The sequence below is a fragment of the Phalaenopsis equestris genome, unplaced genomic scaffold (genome assembly GCF_001263595.1).
Source record: "Phalaenopsis equestris unplaced genomic scaffold, ASM126359v1 Scaffold000002, whole genome shotgun sequence".
In the NCBI taxonomy this organism is placed as follows: domain Eukaryota; kingdom Viridiplantae; phylum Streptophyta; class Magnoliopsida; order Asparagales; family Orchidaceae; genus Phalaenopsis; species Phalaenopsis equestris.
In genome coordinates, this window is record NW_018164444.1 from 55,174,381 (window position 1) to 55,190,737 (window position 16,357).

The 16,357-nt window shown below is 33.8% G+C and overlaps 1 protein-coding gene across 1 annotated transcript in view; it reads right to left on the reverse strand.

The window, feature by feature from the left end:
- Positions 1–16,357, reverse strand: part of LOC110029039 — a 194,533-nt gene that overhangs the window by 104,486 nt on the left and 73,690 nt on the right. Inside the window, 4 exon segments of the mRNA XM_020731152.1 lie at positions 8,384–8,719; positions 8,795–9,243; positions 14,590–14,954; positions 15,052–15,205. Of these exon segments, the coding sequence (XP_020586811.1) occupies positions 8,384–8,719; positions 8,795–9,243; positions 14,590–14,954; positions 15,052–15,205 (1,304 nt within the window).

Sequence of the window (16,357 nt, forward strand, 5' to 3'; positions counted from 1 at the left end):
GATGCTAAAGATTCATTTCAAGCCCTCTAGTCGGTACCAACCCCCCCCCCACCCCCCGAGCCAAAACCACCCCCCCCCCCAAAACACCCGATGCTAAAGATTCATTTCAAGCCCTCTAGTCGGTACCAACTCCTCCACCATCCCGCCCTCCAGCCTCCCACATCAGTACCTTACATGACTGTTTTTTGTTCCATGCTTAATATATTTTCCGCATTTCTCTATTTTATTTACTGCTTTTGTGTTTGTTTTACTGCTTATGCAGTCTTGCTTGCTATTCATGTGTTATTCTTGGTGAGGAGTCGTCCTTGTACCAATTTTTATACTGCAGCAATAAATTTTATTACGTTTGAGTTGTGGTTTAGGTTAACTTTGGCAGCAAAATGTTTAGAGCTACAAGTGTAGATATGAAAGTTCAGGGGTGTGATATGTAAGTACATAAGAATTTTGTGCTAAGATGCAAATGCCCCCAAGAAAAAAGTTCTCTTGCTCGGCCAATAAATCCTTTTAACTGATGATTTATGAACACATAAGTTTACCAACAAACTAATTTACCTTGCTCGGGATTGGTGATCAGCATAAATATCCAACCCCCAACCCTGGTGGAAAATTTTGACTTTTCATAACTTCCATAAATAAGGTAATCCAGCACCAAAATACCACCAACACACCATAAGGTATAAATTAATATCATTGAAAACGGAATTAATGTTTTATGTTTAGTTTGAATCATAGAATGTTGTTAAGAATATTTAGGGGGGGGGGGGGGGTTTACGAAATTATAGAACCAGGATTGGGTTGATTGGATTGTGGGATATCAATTTTGAAGGAAAAAAAGTACGAAAAATGAGGCATAACTCATGATGGAAGCAATAGAAAGAAAAGGAAAGTCTCAAAGAGCGTGAAATAGGATATACACTAAAAGAATTTGCCCTCAAACACTAAATTCCAAACTCTGACACCCAAGGGCTGCTCAATTTACTGCCTGCCCGCCCCTTGCTATAGTGGTCTGAGCGTGAGAGTTCGCGGAAGGCAGGCTCTCTGTCGCGAGAAACCCTACAGGGAGAGGGGAACGAAAGAGTAAATAGGGAGAAGAGAGTAGGTCGAGGCATACCAGGTGTCGCTCACCACTTCTGTGAGCTTCCTGCAATCGCAGCTCCTCCCGTGTCTTTTTGTCGAACAAAATGAGAGAGGGAGAGGAGTATCGAGAGAGGAGGGTAAATTTGAGAGCTCGGGATGGAAAATTCCCTAATCCACGCATATCATGCATAAGTTGTTTAAAAACAGTATTGCGGGATTAAGGAAAATTCGACAGCTCATATAGGTTAAAAACAGTATTGCGAGATTAAGGAATAATTAAGTTTATTTAAAATTAATTAAACTGAATACTTTCAAATTTTATACTTCCCATTACGTACATAACTTTATATGAAATTGATTGATTTTTCATGTAGAATTTTATAAAATTGTTTCAATTGAAATGTTTATACAAACTCTCAAAAACTCTACAACACAAATGTTATACAAATCACATTTGGCTACACGCCACTACTCGTTGCTCCTAGCTGGAAGACAACAGCGTAGAGTAAGCAACGAGCTGAGAGAATAATCACTGCTAAAATAAGAATTTATACAAGAAAAAAAAATAATGTGCATGCTCAAATGAAATTGTATACGTCTACACATCAATCATAACATGCTAGCATAGAAGAGAATAAGAAATGAGAGCAAGCAGTGTAGAAATCAAAACTACTGTATAAACATTTATGTCGCAAGCATAAAATCATAAGTATAATAAAAAACATATTCATAAGCGTGTTCATAAGTTATTTATCGTATATAATCACAGCAATGTCATTTCATAGTAATGTCACTTATAAATGTATAGGTCTCAACTATTTCCACGTTTTGTCATCATGGGTAATCAGCATACCCCGAAGAGTATATAAACTATCGATAAAAGTTTGGCTCATTTCAACATAGAAGTTATCAATAGCCCCATGGTACCAACGATTCACAATGTTTTGTCACCACCTGATAAAAACGGTTTAAGAACTTTGTCGTCGTCCGAACGCCAGGAGTCGAAAATAACACATCCTAGCATAGCGTACTTGCAAACACCCATGTAATAGTTTGCCCATAACATTACTCGTGACATTTCTTAACATAATAAACGTAGCAAACATTCATATGCATTTCATAAAACATATTTCCTACAATCAGACATGTCATATATCATATCTTCGAATTGTAATAAAATGACTACCTGCAAACAATTAAATTCATATGCATATTCATCTGTAAGAAAAGTCAACCGACATACATTCATTCCAAGCAGGTATTCAACTACAATACATAAGAAGTTTAAATACAACAAATGTTAAATACATAATCAAATAAAATCTAAAGGAGGTTATCTTTTTTAGAATAACACAAGATTATTTCATCTAACTTGACGGAGCAGTCCTACAATGAGTTTCATCACGCTCGTCTCCTGCTCACCACCCATCATAAATAAACTAAGAATCCATAAACATCACAAGACTTCAAAGAAATTCCAACTCATACCAACTCATATTGTGATTTAACCCAAAACATGACTTAAATGCCAACACATACCTCAAACGTGATTCTTGGTATCTCGTGCTCGCCACCGGCCCTTTTGAAATCTCCCATTTTCTTTCTAACTCTTCCTAACACCTCAAAACTTCTTTCCACCTTGCTAATTTCATGGTAAAACAATTATGAAAGTTCTCAAACAACTTATAAAACTTCCGATACAGATTCAACATCTCGGATGGCTATAAGAAATGAAAACTACATTAAAATCTAGGCAACCGAACGAAAATGCGAGGAAGGAAATTGTTGAAACATCTCGAAAATAATGATAATTATATTACATATTTGTTATAACTCTATATTTAGGGGGTTATAAATTGAATAAGAGATCTTGGAATCTCTATTTATTTTTCTCCTTGATTAGAGAGATTATTTGTCTCTTATACTTGTTATTATTCCTTTCTGTTTCTACTGTATTATGTGTTTATTTTTTTCCTTACCAGTAACTCTTGTAATAGGTATTTATACCTCTCTTTGCATCAATAAAATTAAGTCATCTTATATCTTTTTTCATGGTATCAGAGATTTACGATCCACAGGCGTTCGGTTAATTTACGTATCGTATTGTATTCGTCGTCGAAGTCCTTCGGCGCAGACGGGGTCGTGATTAATCGACTCAGACAGGATCACCGTCGTCGCTTGGAAATCCTTCGGCGCAGATACCCGGAACTCCGCCTTTCCATTCTCTACTTCGTCGTCGTCTCGAAATCCTTCGGCACAGAGACCCGAAACTCTGCGAAGCAACTGCGACCAGAGCTCGAGAGGATCACATCTCGCTGGCAACTTCGGCCAAACCCTCGCCTGCTTTGTTCGGGACTCCTCGATCATCTTCTCGTTAGTCTTCGTTCATTTGGCTTCGCCTGCTTTGTCTTCGTTCGGGACTCCTCAATCGTTCAGCTTCGTTAATTCGGCTTTTTGCTCGATTTGCTCACTCGAAGGGTTACTGCTGCAAACTCCTAGACAGCACGTGCTCGAGCAAATTCACCTTCCTTCGTCTCTAAAATGTCTAAATTCAAGTCTAGGACAAGTCAGCCTCTTCAGCCATCTCAGCCCGAACCTCACAGAAATACATCTGAAAATCATCTCATTCAGATCACTACAATTCGACTAAATGGTGATAATATTCTTCGATGTTCACAATCTGTTCGCATGTATATCTGAGGAAGAGGAAAGATTGGCTAAATCACAGGTGATACTAAATAGTTTGATGTGAATGACATAACATATGTCATTTGGGATGCAGAAAACTCAATGATAATGACATGGTTGTTCAATTCCGTGACTGAAGACATAAGTGCAAATTATCTGTGTTACTCTGCAGCCAAGGAATTATGGGACAATGTTTCAGAAATGTCTCTGATCTTGGAAATCAATCCCAAGATACTCTAATTTTGGGAATCAATCCCAAGTTTATGAGTTGACCTTGCGACTTGGGAAAATTTGTCAACGTGAGGATTCTGTGACAAAGTATTTCAATTCTCTTAGAAGGATTTGGCAGGACCTGGACTTATTTAACGATCATGAGTGGAAATTTCCACAAAGGATGATGAGGCTCGTGGCCGAATAATTGGAAGAAAACCCCTGCCTCCAATTAGTGAAATTTCTGCAGAGGTAGGGAGAGAAGAGAGTCAGAGACATGTGAAGTTGGGAAAGAAGACGGCAGGTTCAACCGAGTTCGTGGAAGGATTAGCACTGGCTATTCCTGAAGGTTAAGTGAGCAGGAAAACCTCTCACAACCAGTGTGTAGAAGACAAAAACAACCTGCACTGTGAGTACTATGGAAAACCACGCCATACTTGTGAAAAATGCTGGAAATTGCATGGTAAGTCACCTAATGGTAAGGGAAAAAAATCTTGTGAACATAGCACACCTACCACAAATGAAGTTGAGTCATCTCCACTTAGTAAAGAGAAATTAAGTCATCTTCTTAAACTGTTGAAATCTTGCTCATCATCTAATGCGCCTATCGGTTCTATAGCACAAACAGGTAGTAATCCTTTGGCTTTTCTAGGAAGTAACACGTCTTGGATCATTGATTCAGGAGCCTCTGATCATATGACAAGCTGTTCTCAATTATTTGTTTCATATTATCCATATTCAGGTTCTGAAAAAACCAGAATTGTTGATGGCAGTTTTCACATATTGCAGGAAAAGGAAATATTAAAATTTCAGAAAAAATCTCTTTAAAATCTGTCTTACATGTTCCAAAACGTACATGTAATCTTCTTTCTGTTAGCAAATTGTCTAAATATTCTGATTATTCCATTTTTCCTAAATAATCTTCTTTCTGTTAGCAAATTGTCTAAATATTCTGATTATTCCATTTTTCCTCTCCTTCCAATTGTGTTTTCTAGGACCGAAACTCGGGGAAGATAATTGGAACTGTCAAAGAAATAAATGAGTTGTACTACCATGATGGAACTGATTCTGCGAATAAAACAGCTCATGGATTAGATAGTACAAGTTCAAGCTTGGACAATGATCAGGTTATGTTATGACATAAAAGATTAGGACATCATAGCTTACCATATCTCAAATCTTTATTTCCTAAACTATTTAAAAGTATTGATTGTTTAAAACTTCATTGTGAATCGTGTAATTTATCTAAAAGTCATCGTGTTTCATTTCCAATAAAATCATATTCTGTTTCAAAACAATTTTATTTGGTGCACAGTGACATTTGAGGCACATCCAAAGTTAACACACTTTCTGGAAAAAAAATGATTTGTAACATTTATTGATGATCACACACAAGTTTGTTTGGTGTATTTATTGGAAAAAAAATCTAAATTTGAACAACGATTTAAAAATTTTTTCCACATGATTGAAAATCAATTTCAAACAAAAATTGGCATTCTAAGAACGAATAATGGAAATGAATATTTCAACAAATATTTAAGAACATTTATTTTGAAGAAAGATATTGTGCATCAATCCACTTGTTGTGACACACCACAATAAAATGGTAGTGTTGAAAGGAAAAATATACATTGAATCGAAGTTACCATGGGACTCATGTTTTCAATAAATGTCCTTAAAAATCTTTGGGATAATGCACTCCTTACCTCCTGTTATTTAATAAACAGAATGTCATCTTGAGTTCTGAAATTTAAAACACCTTTACAAGTTTTAAATAATTATTTTTTCAAATCTAAAATAACAACTAATCTCCCTTTAAAATTTTTTGGATGTGTTTACTATGTGCATGTCCCAAATGTGTTTCGCTCAAAACTTGATCTCAAAGCTGAAAAAAGTGTTTTTATTTGGTATGCTTCCAATAAACGTGAGTACAAATGCTTTAATCCTGTCAAAAAGAAATTTTTTGAGTGCATGGATGTCAAGTTTATCGAGGATCATCCTTTTTTTCAAACAAAAATTTCTTCAGGGGGAGAATTTAGTTGAAGAAAATAATTTTTTAGAAACTTTATCTATTTCTTTAACAAATTATGATATGGAAACTAGGGTCAGCACTACTAATCCTATTTTGCCAGATGTTACCTTCTCAGAGACATGGGGAGAAGTACTTCCAATGGATCATAATCCTCAACATGAGCTGCATAATCCTCAACATTAATCCTCAACATGAGCTGCAGGATTATATTAGGAAGAAATTCCATAAAGTTACTACAGCCCCAATTATTCCCTCAGCAGATGTTCAATCACCTTTGCCGAACAATGATCCTACAACTCGGAGTAACCTTCCCTCTACTTCCACTCCTTTTGATCTTGATCTTCTAATTGCTTTCAGAAAAGGAATCCGAACAAGCACGAAACATCTTATCACACAATACTTGTCATACCAATACTATCAAAAAATCATAGAGCATTTGTGTCTAGGATTTCTAATATGCTTGTTCCAAGAACAGTTCAGGAAGCATTAGGTGAATCGAGTTGGAAATTAGATGTGATGAAAGAAATAAATGCTCTTAAAAGAAATAACACTTGGACAGTTATTGATCTACCTAAAGATAAAAAGACAATTGGGTGTAAATGGGTGTTCACGGTGAAGTTTAAAGCTGATGGAATTGTGGAGAGATACAAAGTGAGACTAGTAGAAAAAGGATTTACTCAAACTCAAGGTATTGATTACCAAGAAACTTTTGCTCAGGTTGCTAAAATTAACTCTATTAGAGTACTTCTTTCTTTTGCAGTTAACTTCAACTAGCCCATACATCAATTTGATGTAAAAAATGCGGTTTTAAATAGAGAATTGCGAGAAGAATTGTAGGTAGTGTGTCTGTATCATATCGGAAGGAGTGCTGTATCATTTTTCTTTTGTAGGTAGTGTGTCTGTATCTTGCTCAGGACCAGGTGATGAAACCTCCTCGCTGCCTGAATGTCACCATTTCAGGTTTGTCATTGTTATTTTGAGCAAGATAGCAGCCAAACAATGCCTGTCTCTTTCTGAACATTGTCGACTTCACATATTTTCATTCCCTTTCCTCCATCCTCCCCATCAAATCCCCTTCTCAAATGCCTTCATCTCAAACATGTTCTAGAAGCCCCAGAACGATGTCAATGTCTTAATCTTCTTTGTTCTTGGAATAGTAGATAGACAATTATCTATTGAAAATATATTTTTGCCAATTGTTTGGCTCCTAATAGGCATTCATACTTTTCTAGAAGACAAATTAAAATCTTATACATTACCTTTTTAATCATGCATTTTCTTCACAGCTTTCATTTTCCTTCAATAGTAATTTTCTAACTCTCTATAAAGTGATTCAAGTTTGATACTCCTTACCTCGCAAACCCCTTTAAAATCTGTCAAAAGTTTATTGTGTTATCCTGGCCTTCATACTCCCATAATTCTTAAAAATATGTCCTTTTTTTTAATTTTCTACTTTCCATTTTTATTTTTTAGTTTTTAGTTTTTATTTTTTATTTTTTTTATTTTTTCTTTTGTAATTGTTTGTTGAATCATGCATAAATCTCTTGCATACTCCATTGTGTTGTCTACAAGCTTCTCCATTTTTTCTGTAAGGAGTGAGCTCCTATTTTTTGGCTCTGGGTAACTGATACTCACAAAATAACCACAAAACCGTATGATTTAAGCAGACTTCGCATCCAAATATCACAATAATCTCTTTTTAAAATATAAAAAGGTAAAATTTAATCAGATGACAGAGCAAACCATATTATGCAAGGAGACAGCTGCTAAACATAACTGTAAGTTGAGGTGGCAAGGCTAATCATATATGAATTTGAGAAAGTCGAGCTAGCCATTTATGATGAGATGTTATTTCTGGCAAATATAACGCCACACAGTTGAAAAAAAGGCTCTGAAGCCACCACAGGATAATTGGCAAGTGACCAACTCTTAGGAGAAAATGGGAATGAGGGACAAGAAGCTTAAAGATGGAACAAATAAATGGGAGATATTAGGAGAGAAAAATTCTTTAACACTTACACAAACTTGATGTTGTATTGTATTATTAAAAAAAGGATCGGCATCCCTATTTACAAGCTCCACCTTCTTAGCATGAGCTCTGATAATTCTAGATACATTGCTAAAGCGTTTAAATTAACTTTTAACAGCTGAAAATTTTCAAGAGAACAACTTTCATAATTAAGTTTTAAAATCTCTCAGATAATTATCTAAACATTTCTAAAAACATCTAATAACTTTTCAAGAATTCTTATTTTTGGAAAAAGAGATCAAACCAAGTTCAGTGCATGCTCAATAAAACGAGCAAAAAGAAAAATTCTTGTAAGAAGAGAGCAGCAATCTTTCAAATCAAATAATTAAAATAGCTATCAAAAGTACCTCTCCACAGCTTTCGCATATGGTGCTTCATTCTCCCAATCAAATGAAAGAAAACTAGCAGATGTCAGTTCAACATCAACAGTTGCTGGGGAATTTGGTTGCAATTCAGAAGCCAAGGGATCTTGAATATTAAGATCCGAAGTGGAAAGATGACAAGTCATGTCATCAATTTCAGATTCTGTATCACTTCCAGGGTCACGAGTTCGCTTCCCAGAAACTTTAACCACAGACTTAGCAATAGAAACTTCAGCATCACTTCTTCTAGCTATTGCTGCTGACTCAGATACCCTATGAAGATTTGACTGCATTTGAATCCATCGGTTCAATGTCGGAAACCTAGGGCAAAATTTCAAAGAATTAAAATGGGCAATCTACTGCAGAGGCACAACATCCATTATTATGGCTCCATACCTCTCAGACTGATCAAGAGCTAACTCATAGAATAACCTTTCAGTATCTGGGGCTTGCACAAAAGTATCATTCAAAGAACTAGAAATACATGAGTCACTTCCAGTAGATAGTATGTTACACCCAAACACACATGCTAAAACAGCCCTTACTGGAGAAAGGTTAGCAAGGTGCTTAACAACATTTAACTGTAGTGGATAAAGAGGATGGCATTGTGTTTCGAGAAATGAACCATGCAAACTAGGTCTAGCCAAGAGAGCTTTTTTCCCCAAATTCGTTCTAGAAAGGCTAGGTAAAACTGGAACACAAGCAAAGCCATGACCAGATCTAGGAGGAAACACTGGTGGCACGCAAGCAGCTATAACTTCATGTACAAAATCAACACCCATGATATCAGCTACTTTTCCAGCTGCATCAGTACTTCCACGCTCAAAGACAAGCCGAATAAGAAGCTGAAGATCAGTAAGATGTCATTTAAAAAAATAATAAATTCAGAAGTTCCTTTCTTATTGAAAAGAGTAGCAAACCAAATCATAAAAGGATACTTGCAAGCAAACAATAGTACAAGAATTTGAATGGAACAAAAAAAAAAATAATCCGGCCCTCAAGAATAGCCTGAGAAAGTAAGGACAATCCAAAGGAATGCATGTTAAAAAATTTAACCAATAACTGAACTTAAAAAGTAAAATTCAGCCGTCCTTTAAATCAAAGATGGGTAGACTAGGTTTCATTGATAAAAGACAATCAAAAAAATAAATAAAATAGATAGATATATAAAGAAAGAATAAGAAGCCAAAGCTTCATAGCTAGAAGTTGTGCAGAGAGTTGAGTTCCACAATGGCTTTAGATCAAAAGCAACTCCAGAAAATGAATGGTGAACAAAGACTAAAGACAGTTCCAAGAAACAATTAATGATGATGAGGGAATGTTTGGTTCAATGATATCTTCAATTTCTTGTTAACTTAATAAGTGATGCCTCTTCTTTGATTGGTAGGCAGCACAAGAAGTGTAACAACATCTAGATAGCTACCATCTCAAAAGCGATAACATTTAATTTGTCAAATAAATTAAAAAGATATATTAGGATTGAATCACTGCCGCACATTATAGATAGCCGTCCTATCCATAGAACTAATAATGCTATAGCAAGATTGCACTGAAACTCACATAACACTGTCATCTAAATTAACAGAATGAAAAAGCAAACCAATAAATGATAATTTTTTTAGAAAACACCGCTAATAGCCATACATCTTGCATTAATAAAAATTAGAAAGATAGAAGGGTGTTTGATTAATAAAAGGCCAAATTTTGAGAAGAATGTATAAATTTGGCCCATAATAGGAAGCAACTGAACTTCCAATTTATCTGTAGCAATTAAAATAAGAGGTGTGAAGGATACCATTCAGCAAAAACATATGCGATCAAAATTTACTTCAACTTTTCTGACCCAATTTATGTGCATCCAGAAAATGACCAAAAATGTTTTTATAAAATCTATTATGTGTTATGATCATTTTAATATATAGCTTTGAGTTTTTAAATTAAGATTTGGTATAAACTGAAAAAAAATCATTGTTTTATCAGGCTGTTTATGAAAGAACTTGACATTAAGATGATAAAAATAAGGAAATCAGTGTGTGAAGAGGGTCCTATCTTAGCAGTGAGATATTCAAGTTCTAATAAAAAATTTTCTTTTTCTTCATTCATTCACATGTACAGCCACAACCAATCCTCATATCTTTAAGTGGTTGTGCGTTCACATCAATGAGAACATTTCCAAATAAAATCAAGATGTTCTAATTCACTGCATGTCAGAAGATATAAAAGTGCTTTTAGCAACGCACATATTAATTGCTAGAGAGCAACCTCTAAATGTTTGGAGCAATAGTACACTAACACAAAATATTTCAAATTTGTTTCATGAGTCGCACAATTGTATTGAAATAGCATGCACAACAAGTTAAATCACCAAAATAAATTTATCTACAATCCACCAGCAATTGTGTCAAAATATTCAAATTTCATGTCTGAGAATGTCGTGTGATTAAGCACAAAGTGAATTCAAATCATCTCTCTAAGAAGTATGCATTCATTTTGAAATTTTAAAATCTTTTCAAAATTCATTATTCAAACTTGATTAATAAACATGCTTTCAACTAGAACATAAATCTTATCTATCACATCATGAATACTATATTTGAAAAACTTGTACAATAACAACAACAAGCTTTTATCCCAATAAGTGGGGTAGGCTACATAAATCCTTTTTCTCCAATGTGTCCTATTGAGTGTCATATTTTCATCTAAGTGTAATAAATTAAGATTATTTTTATAGAACATGCCCAAATCTTTATAGGTCAACATCTACCTTGCCTAGGATAAGTCAAATCTAAAACATCTACTCCCCTAAAAGGGTCATCAGATGGGACGTTTGATATAACCAAACCATCTAAAACAACACTCTCTCTGTCTATCACTGGAGCAACTCCAACCCTTTCATGGATATATTTGTTTCGCATTTTGTCTCTACATGTAAAATCATGCAAACATCTGACCATTCGCATCTCAACAACACTTAATTTTATGCTTCTATTTTATAGGCCAACATTCCGGGTCATAAAGCATTGTAGGTCTCACCATCATCTTATAAAATTTTCCTTCGAGTCAAAGCGATACTTTTCTATCACACAACAGGCATGCTGCATTCCTTCGCTTCAACCATCCAACTTACATTCAATTAATAACCTCCCCATCTATATCACCATCATTTTGAACAATATAATCGGGATATCTAAAATGTTTACAAATTTTAATGACTTGAACACGTATTTTTACAACCACGCCACAAGATCTAATATTACTAAAACTACATTCCATGTATTTAGTTTTAGATCTACTAAAATGAAAGCCTTAGACTCTTAAATTGGCCTTTAAATTTTAAATTTTTCCTTAACACTCTCTCTAGTTTTATCCATAAGAAGGAAATCATTAGCGAAAAGCATACACCAAGGTACATACTCCTATAAATGTCCAGTAAGAGCATCCAAAACTCAAGCAAAAAGATATGATTTCATAGCCAATCCCTAATGTAATCCAACTAAAATAGGAAAATACTTATTCAATTCTCCTTGTGTTCAAACACAAGTAGCAACTCTAATATACATATATTTAATGACTTGAATATAAACAATATCAACACATTTCTTTTCTAAAAATCTCCAAAGTACTTCTCTTTGAACTTTATCATAAGCTTTTTCTAAATCAACAAAAATTATACGTAGATTCTTCTTATTCTCCCTATACTTTTCCATCAAACATCTCAAATAGATGTATAGCTTCCATAGTAGACTTGTCCGACATTAATTTAAACTGATTTTGAGAAATTTTTGTATCACATTGCAATTAATGTAGAATTACTCTCCCCCCATAATTTTAATGTATAACACATTAGCTTAATTACTTTATAATTTGCACACACTTGTGCATCCCCTTTATTCTTAAAAATAGAAATCAATAGACTTTTTATCCACCCATTACGCATCTTTTTAGTCTTTAAAAAATATTTTAAATATAGTAAACCAAGAAATTCTCAAGTCTCTTAAATATTTTCACACATCAACTAGAATACCATCAGGTCCTACTGCTTTTCCATACTTCATCTTTTTAAAGCCTCCTTAGCTTCCCTTTTACTAATGCAGAGATGGAAATAAAACACTTTGATAATTATGATATTAAGATCAATAAAATCAATCGTATTTTCAGTCTTCATTGTAAACTTATCAAATATCTCAACCACCTATGTTGAATATCTTTATCTAAAAAAAGTAGTTATGTATTTTCCTCCTTATTACATTTTATTTGAGCTAAATCTTTAATTTTCTTATATTAATTTATACAAATATTTTTCAATCTCTATAATATTTAAATTATTATAAAAATTATTAAAAGCGGAATTCTTAGTATCACAAATTATTGTTTTAGATTTCCTAGGGGTCATCTTATATTTTTCCAATTTCTACAAGCGTTTATATTTAATAATAATAATAACAATAATAATAATAAAATTCTTAATTTTTATCTTTTCTTGCACATTATTATTCCATCATCAACTATTTTTATTTATAAGAACATTTATTTTTTTTATTTTCCATGCACATATTTTACAACTTGCTTAAGAGTACTCGTTAGATTATCTCAAAGTATTAGCTTTTTCATGAACATCCCAAATCTTAAAATCTCAAAATTTACCTACTTACTATATCCAGAGTCCAATGTCCTCACCACTAGACCATGGAACCTTTTCATAGTAGAAAATTGTATTTAAAAGAAGTATTGAAACCATATTCTTAGTGTAATAAAAATAACACCATAAAACTTGTAATTAAGAAAAGAATCATTAAACCATTATCTTAGTCTAATATAACTATAACTTCACAGGGGACCATGAATTGGATGCTTTTTGGTGAATCTTACAGATTTTATTAACCATTTATAAAACCTTTTGTCGTTTACAAAGCAAAAAAAAATTCAAAATGAAAACTTTAGAACCATTATGCAAGCAAAACTTAATAAAGATTCAGCCCACAGACAATACTCTATAGGCAAAAAAGCAAAGTTGGCATTGTCTAAATTGACAAATGCAACCATTCAAACAGTACTTATAGTGGGCATGATAATTACACATTTTAACCAGATGGGTTGCACCATATAAAATAAAAAGTTTTAAATTACAAATCTCTTTCAAATGATTAAATTCATCAATACACATGAATATTTTCAAGTGGGATGATTTGCCTACAGAAAAATGTTGTAAGTTTCATTTTTTGAAGCTCTATCATCAGTCTTTAGAATCAGAGTTGCTAAAACTTCTACATCTCAATGAACTAATGCAAAATCGATAAAAAAATTTCGACAAATAAATTTACAGTTAAACACTCAACCATGAAACCAATATATATATATATTTTTTTTTGTCTTTCATTCAAATATGACTTTTAAAAAAAAAATCATTTTAAAAATGAAATCTCTCAACGTCACACCCAAAAAATTCATTTCAATCGTAAGTTATAATCCACAACTCTTGATCCTTTATATGGAAAAATAGAGTCAACAATGTTTATAATGCAATGAATTTCCAAACAGGTGAAGTCGACAGTGCCTAAAATAACTATGCAACTTTTTCAAATATCCCATTAAAAGCTGAATTAAAAGAAAGCTTCAACCGAAGGAAACCTTTATTATCTAGATTCCATTAAAGTCTAATGCAACTCACTTTGAGCTTAAATTTTGATGAATTATAACTAATGGAACAAATATGTAAAATCCAAGATCATTTAAGTGAAATTCTTTCATAGCAACCAAAGAGTAAAATCCATCTATCAATCACTCAAATAGTTTTTTGAAAGGAGTGATTGACTAAAAAAAGGATCCTTCACATCTCCCACATCTCTGCCCTAGCAACGGTCTTCTGTGTGAAGCTTGCCCACTCCGCCCCCATTGCGGGGATCGCCTTGCATGTCTCAATGGTCACTCTAAAAAAAAACTCACGCCAATAAAAACATGACCTTTGTCCTCTGCTTATATGATTTTATTGAAAAATAGCACAGCACAAAGTAGCAATTATGACTAGAAACAAAAGAATCACCATAAATTAGTAAAATTATATTATAATCATGGACAAAGCCGATTTACATTAGATGAGAAAGGCATAGACTGAAATAGAAATAGATGATAGAATGAAATCGAGGGCTTGCAAGCAACATTAGATGAGAAAGGCATAGAGGTGTAGATCTTACATCTTTTGGCCACTCATAGATAAGAGAGAAAAAGTTAAAATCATGAGTTGTGTCAATTCCATCAACTATGTCACCGATTGTTGCAATATAGATTATAAATGATGAAAGGTAAGTGGATGGCTTTGAAGATAAGGGACCATAAAGCCTTTTCCCAGAATCTTTTACATCATAACTAGTGAGATCACGATTATTCTCAGCTGTTGGTGTGCTAGAAGCTCCAAACTTGAAAACTTTAAGGCCAAGCCCAAGAACAGCACCCTTATCAGAATTTGGCAGTTTTCTCTCCGGATACAAGCCCTCCGCTCTCAAGAAATTCCCATCTGAATCTTCATCCACAACAGCTCTTGCCAGATTATGAAGCTTTCCTATATAATAAATAATGCAAGGTGTCATATGACAAAAGGATATACACATTGGAGAAACTCAATTTATCTTAAAAAAATATAATAAAATAGAACTTACCACTCAAAAATTGTCGCTTTCCTGTATGAGCATCATCAATCATCTGATGTAAGATCAAAAGCGCCCGTTGTCTCTGCCATAGCCGGCTGCCTTCAGATGAACAAGAAATAGCAGTTTCCCCAATAAAAATTTCCGCGAGAGCACAAGCACTATCCTGCCAATACCGTACATGAGGAAAAGTCAAGTCCAAATTCTTTTCAAGAAGATAGAGTAGTAGAAGAGAAAATTCAAAGAAAATTTTAATCAAACTAGAGTTACTATGTAGGCCAATAGATGATAATTCATGATAATTGATGCAATTGATCTGAATCACAAAATCTAGTCTTCGAAAATACAACACATGAATTACAACAGTCAGTAGAAATTTATTTATTGCACGTTTGAATTTTAAAATTAAAGTTTAAATATTGAATTTTAGTTTATCATACCTAGGATGTTATCCTATTTCAATGGTTGCAAGTGAGAATTTTTGCTGCTACATTCCAGATTTCCTTTTGGCTTAATTTCTGCCCAGTAAATACCCTTCTCAGGATTGTAACTTACAATTACTCTAGAAAGCATGATTCTAGATGGTTTCTCTTGTGACTCTGAGGCAGTATGTCAAATTTGACAACTGTCGGTCAACTTTTTTTTTTCGATTAATAGAATTAGATTTTATGAAATATGAAAATAATTTTTGAGATTTAATTTAAGTATAAAAAATACATAATTTGAGTTTTAAAAACAATATGTTTTAATTTTTGAAAAATGAGACCAAATGGATCTCATTAGTCTGAGAGTTTGCATAATCGTGTCTGATACCGCGAATACTACACCTTCCCGAGAGATAAGTGTAGACCTCGGCGATAGACCCAATCCTGCAAACTAAGAGATTTGTGACATCCGTTTGGTCTGCGAACCTTTTATATATGACCGACAAATTCCCCTATTTAATACAAAGATTAAATAGGATTTATTTTACCTGGGTTCCAAGTTCCCTATAGAGGCAAGCCCCTATAGTTAATTACATCCCAAATGACGGGAGTCACTTGAGAAAACTCTCGATAATGATCAATGGTTCTAGTCTTCAAGAATTCAAGGTTCAGGTTTTCAAGGTAGGACGTAGAAGGGCAAATGGGAGTGGCTCAAACATGAACAGTTATTTCAGGAGTCCAAAGGAAAGAAAAGGTAGGGGATGTCACAGATCCTAAGGAGAACCCTTAGTGACTTCCCAAACTATCCTAATGTGTGGCTGCATTTTTAGAGATGATGTTATTTAAATGTTCAATCCTGCCAATTTTATTATTTGGGACTTACATTTGCATAA